This window comes from Helianthus annuus, chromosome 2 (assembly GCF_002127325.2).
Source record: "Helianthus annuus cultivar XRQ/B chromosome 2, HanXRQr2.0-SUNRISE, whole genome shotgun sequence".
Classification (NCBI taxonomy): Eukaryota; Viridiplantae; Streptophyta; class Magnoliopsida; order Asterales; family Asteraceae; genus Helianthus; species Helianthus annuus.
The window spans coordinates 42,297,278-42,312,280 of record NC_035434.2 but is presented as its reverse complement, the minus strand read 5'-3'; the positions used below and the strand labels follow the sequence as shown (position 1 = coordinate 42,312,280).

At 39.8% G+C, this 15,003-nt stretch overlaps 1 protein-coding gene across 2 annotated transcripts; it reads left to right on the top strand.

The window, feature by feature from the left end:
* The first annotated feature begins 349 nt into the window (after positions 1–349).
* On the top strand, positions 350–3,547 carry LOC110913570 (B3 domain-containing protein Os06g0194400). Of its 2 annotated transcripts, none has more exons than XM_022158393.2 (7): positions 350–567; positions 1,266–1,364; positions 1,535–1,566; positions 1,761–1,935; positions 2,033–2,239; positions 2,344–2,447; positions 3,307–3,547. In XM_022158393.2, exons 1-6 carry the CDS (start codon positions 433–435, stop codon positions 2,404–2,406), a joined length of 711 nt encoding a protein of 236 aa, XP_022014085.1. In that variant the 5' UTR covers positions 350–432; the 3' UTR covers positions 2,407–2,447; positions 3,307–3,547. The 2 variants fall into 2 exon arrangements, with proteins under 2 accessions (XP_022014085.1, XP_022014089.1); XM_022158397.2 differs by having other exon boundaries at positions 2,344–2,449; positions 3,311–3,547.
* Positions 3,548–15,003: the final 11,456 nt, after the last annotated feature.

The window sequence follows — 15,003 nt, the reverse complement described above, 5'->3', positions numbered from 1 at the left end:
CATGTATTTATACCTCCATTTCATTTATTTATACATCCATTACATGCATTTATACCTCCATTACATGTATTTCTCAGAAAAAAATTTTAGCTCTTGTTTGATATGATTATTAACCAAACCAAACTGAAAACCGGTAAATTAACCAAACTGATTAACCGATAACTAAACTCTCCACACCCTAGGTGAGGAAGGGGTTGAAATAAAATTGGAGTGAAAATTAAAAAAAAAAAACCCATCAATCATATAAACAAAACATTATTACGCGTTTAATTTCACTTCCCGTGAATAAAAGTAAAAATACAAAATTAGTCCTCTAAAACCCTCTATAAAACCCCCAACGTTCCATTCCAAACCCATTCAAATTCCAACGGTCGACTCTGACATAAACCCTAATCAAAACCTCCGTCGTCACCAAACCCTCCCTCTGCAACAATGGTGGTCTCAAAACAAAACTATGAAGATCTCCGTAAGCAACGCTTGGAGGAGAACAAGCGAAGGATGGAAGAGCTTCATCTTCCTCTTCTCACCAAAGCTCTCAAAACCGCTCACTCTCCCAAGCCCTCACCGGTTACTTTTAATCTATTTCTCTGTTTTAAAACATATGAGTTTATGAAATGTGTATTTGGATCGATTATTGCAGACGTTAGCTTATATTTTAGTGATTTTTTTTGTATTACGGTTTTTGTATTAACAACAAGTAATTTATCTAAACTTATGCAAATTTATCATAGAATCTAAACAAATAGATATGATGAAATGTGTATTTGGATCGATTATTGCAGACATTAGGTTATATTTTAGTGATTTTTTTTTGTATTTCGGTTTGCTTTAGGTTTTGTCATATGATATATTGATTGATTTATTAACAACTAGTAATATAAACTTTATGCAAATTTATCATAGAATCTAAACAAATAGATACGATGAAATGTGTATTTGGATCGATTATTTGCACGCCGCGTTAGGTTACATTTTGTTTTTTTTTTTCGTATAGGTTTTGTTTTATGATATATGTGCAACTAGTAACCTAATACTAATCGACACAGCGAATGATGTCATGTTGTGCAGAGTTGATGAAGAGTATGAAATCTGAAGGAGTTTTAATAGTTTATATACGATTAGATTTTGTTCGACAAGTTTATTGGAGAAACTAAATAAATAGTTTTTTGACGAAATAGATATTTGTGTATACCGTTTCAGGACTGTAATTTTGTTTGAAATAATGAAGTAAATTTGCTTATCTGTGTTGTGTGTAACAATGGCAGATGAAGCGTACACAACCACGTGCGATTGGGACAGAAATGGTAATGGTGAGGAGGTCAGGCCGCGTCGCAAATTTGCCTGCACCTGTTTACAAGGAAATTGTATGTTTCCTTTTCTCATTAAACTCCTATTTGATTGTTTGTTTAAACCGACTATTGATACACTGAATGGCAGACTCTTTTGTGCATTTCATATGGTTTTTACTTTTTAGTTGTGTTTGGAAAACCACACAAAACTCATTGATTCTTTTGGGTGTTTTTTTTTTTTGTAGACCCTTTATGAGCGAGTTGAGTTACCAAAAGGGTAAGTTCCTTCAAACCTTAAAATTATGTATTCCGTAGAATAGATACATTATTAAGCACATAACTAAAACATGTAAATTAGAATTTTAAAAAGTAACTAATTTGGTTTTTAGAAATCTAATGTAGGATTTTTTTTGGGAGAAGGTATCAGTTTTATTAGATAAACAATTTAGGTTTTACAATATATATTTGCAGTAAGAGAAAGTATAGCTATCGACGAAGTGACTTAGCGAACCGCGTATATGCATCTGATGAAGAGAGGGCATATGCTACAACAAAAGCCGAAGAACTTGAAGCAAATCTCGAAGGCGATCATCCTTCTTTTGTCAAGCCCATGCTTCCATCACATGTTACCGGTGGCTTTTGGCTGGTTAGTTTACTTTTAATATTCATAAACAACACTTAATAAATGTAACACGGGTTATAATATTTCGGTTGACTAATGTTTATCGACATGAATACAACAGGGTCTCCCAGGGTATTTTTGCAGGAACCACTTACCAAAGAACGACGGAACAGTTACTTTAATTGACGAAGAAGGTGAAGAGTTTCCAACAGTTTATCTTGCCCACAAGATCGGTCTTAGTGGCGGATGGAGGGGGTTCTCTCTTAGTCATGAATTGGTAGATGGTGATGCACTCGTTTTCCAACTAATCGAACCTACCGTCTTTAAGGTTTGATTATCGTAACCAACCAAAGAGATTCTAAGTTATCTTAAATTATCACTTAGATATTGTTAGTTTGTTATTAAAGATGGTTCTTTCGCTTTTTGTTACAGGTGTATATTATAAGGTGCAGTGGTTATAAAGAGGGCGAAAACAATGATGCTTCTGATGCTTGAGTTTAAGCGCAAATTGATCGAATTATTAACATATTTATTAGGTAATCCTCAACGCTTTATATACTTTGTTTTATCTTGGATTTGCATTTCAGTAACCAAATAATAAACCAAATCGGAATATGTTTGACTTTGACCTTTTATATAAAAGCTTACTTCCTCTGCATGTCATGTTTGACTTTGACCTTTTATATAGAAGCTTACTTCCTCTGCATGTCATAATTGCACATGCATTTCCATGTGGGTGGGGGTGGGGTGCTACATAGAGAGCCATGCATACAGGCTGTTAAGTATTTACACATATATAACTTTCTTGTTTGGGATTTATTGCTCATTGTTGAAGTTATTAATTACTGTTTTAAGCATCAATATGCTTCTTTGATAAACATATATATAACTTGCTTGTCATAGGCTTCATTGTTTATGTATAAGTGGTATAAATGTGTTGATTAGAAACTGATCTAAACGGGTCAAAATGGTAAGTTATTATTGGGAATTTTCTAGTCGAAGTGGGTAAAATGGTATACTGTTAGGTAGTTATTTTTATTTTATATGTTTGGTCCGTTAGCACTATAATATAACCCAAATTTTATATAACCGGAATCAGATTGTCTTTTTACATGTTTCTTTTTAGCTACTTATTTTAGTTTTACATGTTTGATTCGTTAAAGTTTTGTACAACCCAAATTTTGTACAGCCGGAATCAGATTGTCTTTTTACATGTTTCTTTTTAGCTACTTATTTTAGTTTTACGCATTTGATTCGTTAAAATTTTGTATAACCTAAATTTTGTATAACGGGAATTAGATTATCTTTCTATTCTTGTTAAAATTTTCAAACGTCAATTAACATATCTCAAATAGTAATATATTTTGTGTTTCTTTTTTTTTTTTTATTATTTAGGTTATCAGTATTAACTAGGTGCAGGATCAAATTCAGCACAATTTTTGTAGCTATCCAATCCGGCGCTGCTTGGCTTCTTCTTCTTCTCTTATCAAAGTCTATGAAGTATAAAATTATGTCTATGACATTTTGTAATGACTATTAACAACAAACAGTGGCTTGTGCATTATGCATTGAATTTTATACACTGTTTTGTAGTTTGATTGGTTCAAGTATGGAAAATTTGATGATTGTCCTAAAATCATGGCAAATGTGGTTGAAAATTGGCTTAGATTGAAGTATAATTATTTGGAGTGGTTGAGAATATGTGTATGATTGGATTTGTGGTGGTGACAGGCTGGTGCAAGAAGACTTTGTCTGGTTTATAAAAATAAACAAAGATAGATCGATCCACCAAATTGACTGAATTTGTTTTGATTGAGTAACCAAAAAAAACTTAAATTAAAAGGTAAAATATTAAGATGTTTATCATCTGAAAACACAAACGTATTCTAAGATGTTTTGATTGAGAAACAAAGCTACTTGATAAATATCTTTTATGGGCTGTCAATATTTAATTAATATGTTGCGTTTTAACGTATTTAGACCATGTGTAGTGGTAATGCCCCTACCCTTGGGCGTTTTGCGCTATGTGACAGCCCAGTCAGCAATGGGGCATTATGGGGCGTTTTTCTAAAATGAGTGTAGTGGTGATGTGAGCATTGTGGGACATTATGTTAAAAATCGGTGTAAATAAAATTAAATAAAAAAAACATGAAAAATATTTTATTGGATGTGATTGGCCAAATCCATTCCCTCTTCAGCTTTAACTTAAAGAACGTTTGTGGCCAAATTTTGTGAAACAACGTCCTTGGGGGCGGAGAACTTGGCGTTGATGGGCGTTTTAGGGGCAAAAAACGCCCTAAAACTTTACCACTACGGGTGATACGTGCGTGTATCCCCTAAATTCAACAATGAATGCATTATACAAACACGGTGACATTTTTTTAGTAATCATTAGTGCAAATAATGCATATCATAATAATGTGTGTCATTGCTTATACTTTAGTGTATGCATGCATGGTGGATACACTACTTTTTTCCTTCTTATTTATTCTCATTCAATACATTAGTAAATTTTTATCGTTCTCGTTTAATCGGTTATTGCTTGATTCTTCTCTTTCGATATGTTATTATTTGATTTCGAACCAATTCTTTTGAGAGACAAGAGAACAATATAGAGTAAAGTCGATTTTCCGTTGCAGTGTTAACTCATACTTGATCGTAGTCATGTATTTTTTATCATCATATCTAACTCACAGATAGTTCTCATTTTTAAATTTTTAATCAAATTTAGGATGTGATGAAACAATGGTTAACCGGGCAGGGTTAACACACTAGTCTCGTCAAGCAGGGTTAATCCCTTCCTCTCGAGGATCGCTGGCTGGATCACCGGTAGTCGATCTCCTACACAAGGAAACAAGCCGTGACTCGTAACAAGGAGGATGGGGTGGGGGGTGCTCCTTGTTACCACTCTCCGGCGTGAGAATCAGTAGTTTGCTTGGGAAGCAAAGTAAGATAGTAGTAGTAGTGAGAGAGTTGTGAAGAGATACCTCAAACCTGGTTTGGAGTTGGTATTTATAGCCGAGGAGTGAAGGAGAATGATGATGGATGGACTGACGACGTGCTGCACCTTTGCAGGTGTGTCAGGCTTGTCGGTTGTGGAGGTTACGCCACGTCAGCCCATTGCTTACGTAGCTCTGACAGGTAACTGTCATTGGTGCCACTTGCACTGTGGTGTCAGTCCCACTTGTTGAGTGCATAGGATGCGGTGCAAGCCGCATCGCTATATGCGGTAACATCTGAAGTTACCGCGTCTCCTACTTGTGACCAAGGAATACGCGAGATGCGGTGCTAGCCGCATCGTCGTCCGCGGAGACTATTTGCCTGCATCCCTTGTCGTGACGAAAATGCCCATATGGTGCGGTGTCAGCCGCACCGTTACGTTCATCTTCTTCTATGCCTAAGGTAAGGCTTTCTTGTATTGATGGATGCGGTGCGAGGCCGCATCGCTGTGAATACTTCCGTTTTCATACACCAGATGTGATGCTATGTCGCATCACTCTACCGTTCCCATGTTCCACGTAAGTCCTCCTTCGTTACTAGATAGATTGGATTCAACCCTTGTGCCGACGCGTTCTCGCATGGGCATAAGTAGGTTGTTAGCTAGTGGGGGTTTTGATAAGGGTAATGGTCACTCGCGGTCGATGCTGACGCGAGATCTGGGACCATACCCCTTCAAGTCCCCCCAGTCTAGTGTTGCTACCACATACAAGTTGTATGTGGGAGGAGTACTGGACTATGGTGTTTGGAAGGTAGTTTGGAGTCTAGAGAAGATCCTAGACCATGTGTGGTCTTTTCAGTATGTAAATCAAGCTGGAGGTCTGGAAGGGTCATCTGACACCTCTTCCGTATCGGTGAAAGAATTTCGTCTGATGCGAAATTCTCAGCCGATTTATGTCACCAGGTGGCTTGCCACCTATTGTTGTGCCGAAGGTCTCTTGGAGACTTTGTTAGTAATGCTGCACAAACTTCGAACCAACCTCGGAGATGGTGGTTTGAAGGTATGCAGAGGTTTTCAACTTCTGAGAGGTGGTCTTTTCTTCAAACCAATTGTTGAATTGGTGCATGAAGAAGAAAAGAAACTTTTTGATCCATCTCTGAGATCTGGATCAAAAGTAGTTGATGCTTGTAAGTGCTTTGCTCGAGCTCTATGTTTAGCATCTATTCGTGAGATGACGATCCCTTTTTTGTTGGGTTTTCGTGTTTGTCGTCATAGCTCTCTAGTAACCGCACGTCATTTGCGGTTACCTCGTTGCGTCATTGTTGGCCATGTTTGGTCGAACAATGTAGATTTGTACTATGGGTAAATAAACATGGTCATAGGCAAGGGTATGCCCACCATTGTTTATTCTATGCGGCCCATAGGCGGGCAAACAAAGTCATAAGCAGACTTGTTACCGCTGTTCGGACGCTTGCTGTTCGACAAGGGCTCGTTTAGATTGCTTATCTGCGTTCGTTTTGGAGCCACTTACCTTCCCGCTCCAATACTGAGTTTGCCTTGAAGTAGCTTCGCTCGGTGATGTGGAGTTACTTTGGCTCTTCCGTAGCAACCAGTCTGCGGAAGCTATGGTTATGTCCGCAGCTACTCATGAGTGTCTGCGGTGTTGCATTCCCATATTCGCTCGAAGCGGGTGTGTTGCTTGGATGTAGCTCTTGAAGGTTCAGGAGACAGGGTTGCTGATGTGCGTTCGCGTACATTCCCTTCCTTCCTTTTGTTAAAGAAGGTGTTCGTGTACCCTCTGCGGTTGTGAACCGGACAGGAGGGATTTGAAGCTTGAAGAGAATGAAGGCGATGCGGTTTACCTGTGTCTGAGATGCGGTTCATTCCAAGGAACAATGCTGGTTCTGAGCATCTGACACACCTGAACGGGCTCGTGTGTGTCATGTCCGCATACTCCACGTGTGCTCGTGGGTAGTGCGGATAGGTATTATACCCCCTTATAATGTAGAGATATATATTTTTACCTATTTTTAGGGGTATGTTAAAAAACGACATGCGGTATGGGTTATGGTGCGGTATACCAGAGAAACCGCATGCCGCTTATAATTGGATAATGTAGTCGCTTTTTGTTGCATACGTGGCTGATCTCACGTGTGAGTTGGTGGAAGTTGGTGAGATCTTCCTGGCATGTGCTGAAATGAAAGGACGTTTGCACTGCCCGAGGCATTAAATGCACTGTAGCAAAGAGTGTAAACGTCTCCTATGTCAGGCGCGTGTACGGCCACGCGCGCGTGATAACCGTCAGCGAAAACGGCGCTTGACACGTGGTGTCGCGCGATTCGTTCTTTTTGAACGTGATGATTCGTTTTCTCCCTCCGCATTAATTGCGATGGGTATATAAGGGGAAACCGTTCGTGGTTTCCCCTCAGTTGTTCGAAATTTCAAAAATTTGCCGGTGAGAGAAACCTTGTTCTTTGTCTTCTCCGACGATATTTCTTGAAGTTCCGGTGAGGTTTTTAGTTTTTCTACTCACGTTCTTTCATATCCTCGATATTTTCTGATGGCTGAACCATCAAATCCTTACAATGTGGGGGGTGAAAACCCAGAGCCATCTTCGCCGGTGGCGGCGGAGGAGGAGGAAGAGGGAGCCGCCGGTGGTGGTTTACCGGCGTTAAAGTGGACCAGGAAAAGCTTTGACTGTCTAATGCTTGACGTTCAAATGCCCTCTGAATATGGGGCACTCTACCCATCTGAAGGTGACACCGGTGCCGATGCTCCAGCCGGTTACGTGACCATGTGGTCAGATTTTTTTGGTGAGTGTAATCTCCGGTTACCTTTGACCGTTTTTGTTGTCGAAGTTTTGGAGTGGTACAAGGTCCACATTTCTCAAATGAGTCCGTTTGGTATGATTCGGATTCGAAATTTCGAGTTCACCTTTCGTGCTCTTGGCATAGAGCCCACCGTTGGAGATTTCCGACGGTTTTATCAAATGACGGTATCCTTGGGGTTCTTTTCTTTCCGTCAGCGGGATGGTAGTCCCAAGTTGATGACTCCTCCCAAGGGGATGACGATGTGGAAGAAAAAGTTCTTTTACATCAAGGCTGCTGCCATTGCTGCAAAGATGACGTTTCGGAATGTGACCGAGACGATCATAGCAGAGACCATTGCGGTCCCAAGTGTGAAGACAGTGGAGTGGTTTCCGCAGTTGCAGACCATTGAGTCTGTGAAGTTGACCAACACCCAGTTGTGGGTGTTGCGTATGATGTTGATGCGGAGGAACAAGAAATCGAAGCCCGTGGTGCGGGAGAAAAGTGGTGGTACATACTTTTCATTTGTTTAACTTTCTTATCCTTGTATGCGTTACTGACTTGTGCGTTTGTTATCAGAGGACGCTCCCGTATGGAGGATGTTTGCCCCGGATTTCCAGGGTCAGGTGGAAAAAGTTGTTTGTGCGGATGGCGAGGAGGAGTTTAATGTTATCATTCGAGATAACTTCCGGGTGCCTACTGAAGCCGCATTGGCAGTTGAGTTGCCGCGGGGCAAAGGTATGTTTAGGAATCCTTTATTTTTGTGATAACAATAAGGGTTGCACTGACTCACGTTGTGCATGGTTTTCATGCAGGTGATCTTGGGGCCTTAGGGGACCCTGATGCGAAGGGTGTGCCTAAGAGGCAGATGGTGAAAGGCGTGCGTTTTCGCCAAAAGAAAATATTGGAGGTCCCTGTTGTGCCTCATTTGGTGCCGCAGGCGGCAGGTATCTCTCACTCTTCTTTTCGTAGATACTCGGATTATGTGATAGTATCTGATACCCTTGAGGGTTTGGGTACAGCTGCGGGCCCGCAACCTGGTGCGGGGAAAAGGCAAGTAGAAGAGACGGCTGCTGGTGCCGGTGGACCGAAACGTCGGAGGTTGCAGTCTAAGAGGACTGTTCCGACCTTGAAGAAACCTGCGATTGCTGTTGGTAAGTGTTGTTTAGCTGGTCTCAAGTGTGATGTATAACTTGGTTTGACAGCTATTTGACTTTGTTTTTGCAGAGCCTCAAAATGAAGATTTTTCTATCTTTGATGCTCCGGAGTCGCCCCCGCGTGCCACGGGTGCGGGTGCAACGGAGGTGCCGTCGACACCTCCTGTCAAGGTGGTGCCTGAGTCAACCGTGCGGAAGGAGGGTGCCGCAGAGAATGTTGCGACCCAGATATTTGATACCGTTGACTCGTCCAACAATCTGATCTCTCCCAATGAGGGAGATAATTTGAGTGTGCGGTTTGCTGATACTGGGAAGCAACATTCTGATGCCGGACCGCAAAAAACTGGTGTTGAAGCGCGGCAGCATGATGCTGAGCCGCAGAAGTCTCCTGCTGGTGATAAGGGTACCGGCTCGTCTGCCGGTAGTGCGGGGTACGATGGGCCTCCAATTCAGCATGGGGAGTCTGAATTGGAGTATTACTACCGCACTTACACCCAGGGTCGCAGTACTGTGTATCACCGACCCCCCTGGACTGTTATGCAGGGGGATGATATTTCCAATGACCCTTCTGCATGCAAGGAGATTTTGGGTGGTCTGGGCACCCCTTTTGAAATGGAGCGTGCCCGTGCTGCACCCCGTGAGCTGCGCATAAACCAGCTCTCAACGATGTTGATAGGATCTTCCATTGTGGCGAATGCCATTTTGGAAGATTATAAGGTGTTGGGCCGCCGCGAGGAAGAAGCAGCTCGCCTGCGGGCTGAGGCGGAGAAGTTGTTCGAGGCTGCCCGTGCGGGTGCGGAGCAGCTTGAGAAGGATAGAGCTGCTTTTGAGAAGCAGAAACAGACCGCGGAGTGGGCTGCCGCTGCTCAGCTGAAACAGGTGCGTACTCTTGCCAAACTCCTTTCTGATGAACGCAAGAGTTGGAATGAAAAGTTGTCCAATGAGCGTAAGAAGTGGAACGAATCCTGGGCTAAGCAGAATGACACTCTGTTTTATGCTCGGCAGGAGTTGACGAACGCCAAGGCAGCGAACGTTGCCTTGGGTAAAGAAAAAGCTGCAGCAGAGGCCATTGCTGTGAAAGCGCAGCAGGCGAAGGCCGAGGCCCTAAAGGCGCTTGAAGAGGCCAAGGAAGCCGGGGCGCGTGCGCAAAGGCCCTTGAAGAGGCCGCAGAGAAGGAGAGCCGTTCTTCTAAGGCTCTTGAAGAGGCGAATGCGGAGCGCGTTCGTTTGGATAAGGTTGTTGCCAGCCTTCAGGTATGTGTCGTTACCTCTGTTGTATATTTCTTTCATTGTTTTGAAAATGCTTATCGAGTGAACTATTTGCTGTTTTTTGACAGGCTGAGGTTCAGACCCGGACTCGATTTTATTTTAATAATAAAAAAAATAATAATAATAAGTTGAAAATACGGGGAATCCGGACTCGATCATGTGCCTCTAGTTTCACACACCAAAGTATAACAATTTTAACAATACGTGACTTGATCAGTGACTTGGTTTTTTTTTTATGAAGATTAGATTGTTTTATTTTATTTGAATTATATATCATCATCTTCATAATAGAACAATACTGTTCTTTCATGTCTTGCTCTTGCCTTCAAAAGAAGGACTTTAGCAGTGGGTATTAAACAAAAGAAAACATAACAAAACAAACAAGATGAGATGAGTCAACGAGAGAGTAGTATACCGAAAACGAATTGGCGAAACAGTCTTCCTCGTGAACTCCGGCGAACGACTTCAGACTCCGACGACGATTAGATTTCTCCGACTCGAGCCCGACGTAACTCCGGACCATGACTAGCTTTCTTCGGTGAATACACCGAAACGTGATGTGAACACAAAATGAGTGGGACAAAAATGTGTCAACGGAAGATTTACACAAGACCAACTGGAACGAAACAAACGAAATGTTTACCGAAAAAATGAAGCGTTCCCCTTCGTGCTCTCCGTTCGGTTCCGGCGACTTCGGTTCTCTGGCGAGTGTACAAGACCCGGTTAGCTTTTGATGGAACTACGCGTCTCGACTCTGAGTGCGGCAAGCGGCGGACGTTTGGGTTCCAGTGACTGCGACTGACTCCGGTGAGGTTCCGACTACGACAAGAAGATGAGTTCGATGGAGGTTATGTGCGGAGGTCGTTTGTATAGTTTTTTTTTTACAAGTTCGTAAGTATGGGAAATGAGTGGTCGTATACTCGTTTTCTTGAGCAGCAAAATGAAAAGAAGCTCAAACGTAATGAATAAGTATTAAATGTTAGTACTTCAATCGATGTCACGACTTTGGTGGATTGGTGCGCGTGTTGTTTGCTGAACCGGTTGGTTGGCATGTTTGGCGGCAACCTTGAATTGAAATCCCGGGTTCTGCCTTCTTTTATTTGTTGTTTTTTTTTAATAGGTTTTCAATATTGCACAAAGGCCCCTTAAGTTTAAGAATTTAATTAACTAGGTAAGTTATATTACCTAAAAAAAACTAACTTTACAACAAAAATTAACTAGGTTAGTTTGTATTTTGTTAACTTTAAACGTTAACGAGACTAACTAGGTTAAAGTAAAACTTTTTAAATTGTAAAATTAATTAACTTAAGAAATAAAAAATAAATAAATAAATAAATAACCATAATCATAACGTACTACATTTAAGATAGAGGTTTTTCGACGATACAACGGATTGAAATTTTGAAAGTGACAAGTTTCTAAAAGAAAAAAAAAAAGAGAGAGAGAATTTTCAAGACTTGATTTCTGAATTAGGAGAGCTATGAAAACGCAGAGCGTTACAGTCTCCCCTCCTTTAGGAAATTTCGTCCCGAAATTTATTCAAGAGGAAGACTCGAAAGGGTTTTGGCAAGCCGAAAAGGATTGTTTAAAATTGAGGCTTTGGAGTTTGAGACAACGGAGAATAATTGAGGTATAAAGGTGAACGATTGATCTAATAACGATTATGAGTGTAAGACTAGCATAAGAATCAGATAGACGAAAGTAGTGCGTTAAGAATGAGTCTCGTCGTGGATAATCAGATATAATGCGTTTGTGAGTTGTTTAAAGTTTGTATTAGGTCCAAAAAAGTCTGTAAAACACCGAATTTCTCAGGGCACGTTTCACGAAAGTTTGTTAACATGGTGAAAACACTTATATATAGGAAGTACCAGCGGCGTATCCACCATGTTTGACCACATTACGTCCGTTTCGTATTCGGTGTCATGTTACGTTCCGTGTTTTACCATACACAGTAGTACACTCTATGGTTCTCATACACCTATCACTATAATCCCGTGTGCACCCGCGATTATTTTGATCGTCGCATGATCCGCATAGCTTGTACCAGTTATGTATGAATCAGGGTATACAAAAGAAATAACAATGTGTACGTATAAGAATATAGTATGTAAGCAAGTCCATGCTTAGGTATGTATGGGACCCACGTAAGCAAATCCCTCGGATTACGCTTGCGTACGGGTACGAATATATGAGTCATGAGTATGAATAAAAGTATGAGCATAAGTTTAAGTTTAAGTATGAATAGGCACGTAAGTATGAGTATCAACATAAATCGCACGTGTAGTGTGAGTATATGTGCAAGCATGAAACGTAGGCATATATGGATAAGCATGAAACATATGAGTGTAAGTAAAACATGAAACGTATGAATATAAGTATGAATATGATTATAAGTATAAGCGTAAAATATATTGTTATGAATATGAGTGTGAGGGCGAGTACGAATACTAATGATTGCGTATATCGTATAAATTGATAACATAACAAATTTAAGCATGTAAAAGTGCTCAAAAGGTTGAGCGTGTAAATACGAATGATATAACTGGATTTGTCGCGATGCAACGACTAAAACGTGTATGATGATATGTACGTATAGTTGTTTAAACGAAACGTTGAGTTTATCGAGTCAAAATTAGATTGAGGTTGGTGTGAAAGGTAGAATCTAGCTTGCATATGTAAGAGGATACAAAGTACTCATCGGTTATGCATAATATATTTGGTAATGAATGGAATGCTACTTTTGTTTAAAAGATTTTATGTAATTCAAGGATGGTCGGTTCCCATGAAGTCTTCTTGCCTACGTGTTTTGTAAATTGGTGTAGGAAAAAGGTTTTCGATAAAAAGTAAGTTCGTTTCATCAAACAAGAAATTATGAATTTAGGAGGTTCTTGTGAAAACGAGGATCCTTAGAAAAGAATTTAGCAAAAGGACTTAGTGATTGTTAAAAGTTTTAACAAATGATTTGTTGATGTTGACAAGAGTATTTGGTAAAACGATCATATAATATCTTATTAGTAATTTGAGAAAGGTTAGTTTGATTTCGATTAAGAGTGGAAGTCTCTAGTATGATGATATAATATGAACGTGTTTTAGTTAATAAATCGGATGTGAAGTTCATGGGCAAGAGATTCACTAGACCGATTAAATAGGTAGCATTTTGTGAGGTTTGGAAATTCGTGTAGTAAAACGTTTAAGACGTAATTAAGTATCTCGTGTATATGATCTATGTGAAATGTATAATGGAATAAAGAATAAGTTTGATAAAATAATAAATTTTGAAAATCGCATGAGTAGGGATTTGGTTAATGATAAACAATTTAGGTATAAAATATGATCGAGTTTGCATAATAAGATATTTTGGAGAGACGTTTTGGAAACGATCACCTAGATAAGGGAATCACCCCTAACTCATTGGTGAGGTCGTTTTTAAGAAAAGGGGAGTGGAGTTAATCGTCAAGGTAAGGAAATCACTCCTATCTTGATGACATGTCTCCACTTGTCGTTACAAGGATTATGAACTTAAATTATATGAAATCATGCATATGTATAAATGTATGGAAGAGATTCAATATGTTGTGTGTGTAAAAAGAGAGTGTCGAAAGTGAATTCAAATTTGAAAGATCGTATCGTATAAAATGAATAATAGAAACGCATGTTTAACCAAAGTTTGGAGTGTTCCAAAACGGAACTTTGACTAACCAAAGTGGTCGAAAAGTCTTTTGAATTTGAGGAGCATGCTTTGGCCTAATAGGTGAAATACTCTCGCCGACAAGTCGGTTAACGGTATTTACCCTTCCGGTTACTACATGCCCCAAATCAATCGAAATTTCGAGACTTGGCGGGATTAAAAAAAATATCAAGGAGTGGAACTAGTCGCCAAGGTGCGGGTTTCACCCCTAACTTGACGGTTTCGTATCCTAAGTGTGGTTGGTACTTGTCGGGTCGAAATTTAGTTTCGACATGTTGACAAGGGTCCACTAGAATTTAAAATTTGAGATTTACCATTAAGATGTGGATTTCACTCCTAGCTTAATGGCGATATCTCGTGTAAAAAGAAGAATATATAGATTGAGCGTCGTTCACCAAATTGTGGGTTTCACGCCTATTTTGGTGAATTCGTCCCATTTGTATAATGTGAGGGTTTACGGATTTAGAATAGTCAAGTAAGATGCATGAGGAAAAGTGTATGTCAAAAGAATACATAAACAAGTATAAACATATAAGAAAGCATACCAACAATGGTACATAAAGAATAAAGAATGAAACAATAAAACAAGTATTAATACATAGAGAAATAGGTCAAGAATAATACGTAAAGGATCGAACAACGAAACAAGTATTAACACATAAAAAGACAAGCATTAATGCATAAGAATAACATGTCGAATATTACCCACGAATGACATACATGTTTAGAAGAGCATAAATAAGAAACAAATAAAGTATCATGTAGTAGTTCAAGCAAAACATACAAATAAGGCTCTAAAACTATAGACTAGGTGAAAGCATTCCTACTTTTCCTAATTCCCTATAGTTATGGCTCTGATACCAATCTGTCACACCCCAACCAATGGCGGAAACATCGGGATGAGACGAAGTGTGAAGATTGCTCGAGACATCATAACGCTATTTGTGACAATAATTTAATAATTCAAATTTCATTTCCAAACTTCAAGTAGTCATCAATACAAGATCCCAAATAACAACAAGTTTAATCAAAATAACAAACCAACATAACCAAAATTCGATACAACATATTAAACCTAGCGTCTAAAGTGTGTATCTAGGCATCGTGCTACCTCTTTCATTTCATCATCATCAACCTGTAACATGTTTAAAATACAATTCAATGCAAAAGCAAAGGCGAGTATACAAGTTTGGTACATACATAGCATAAGATAAAAGTGTGAACAATCCCTCAT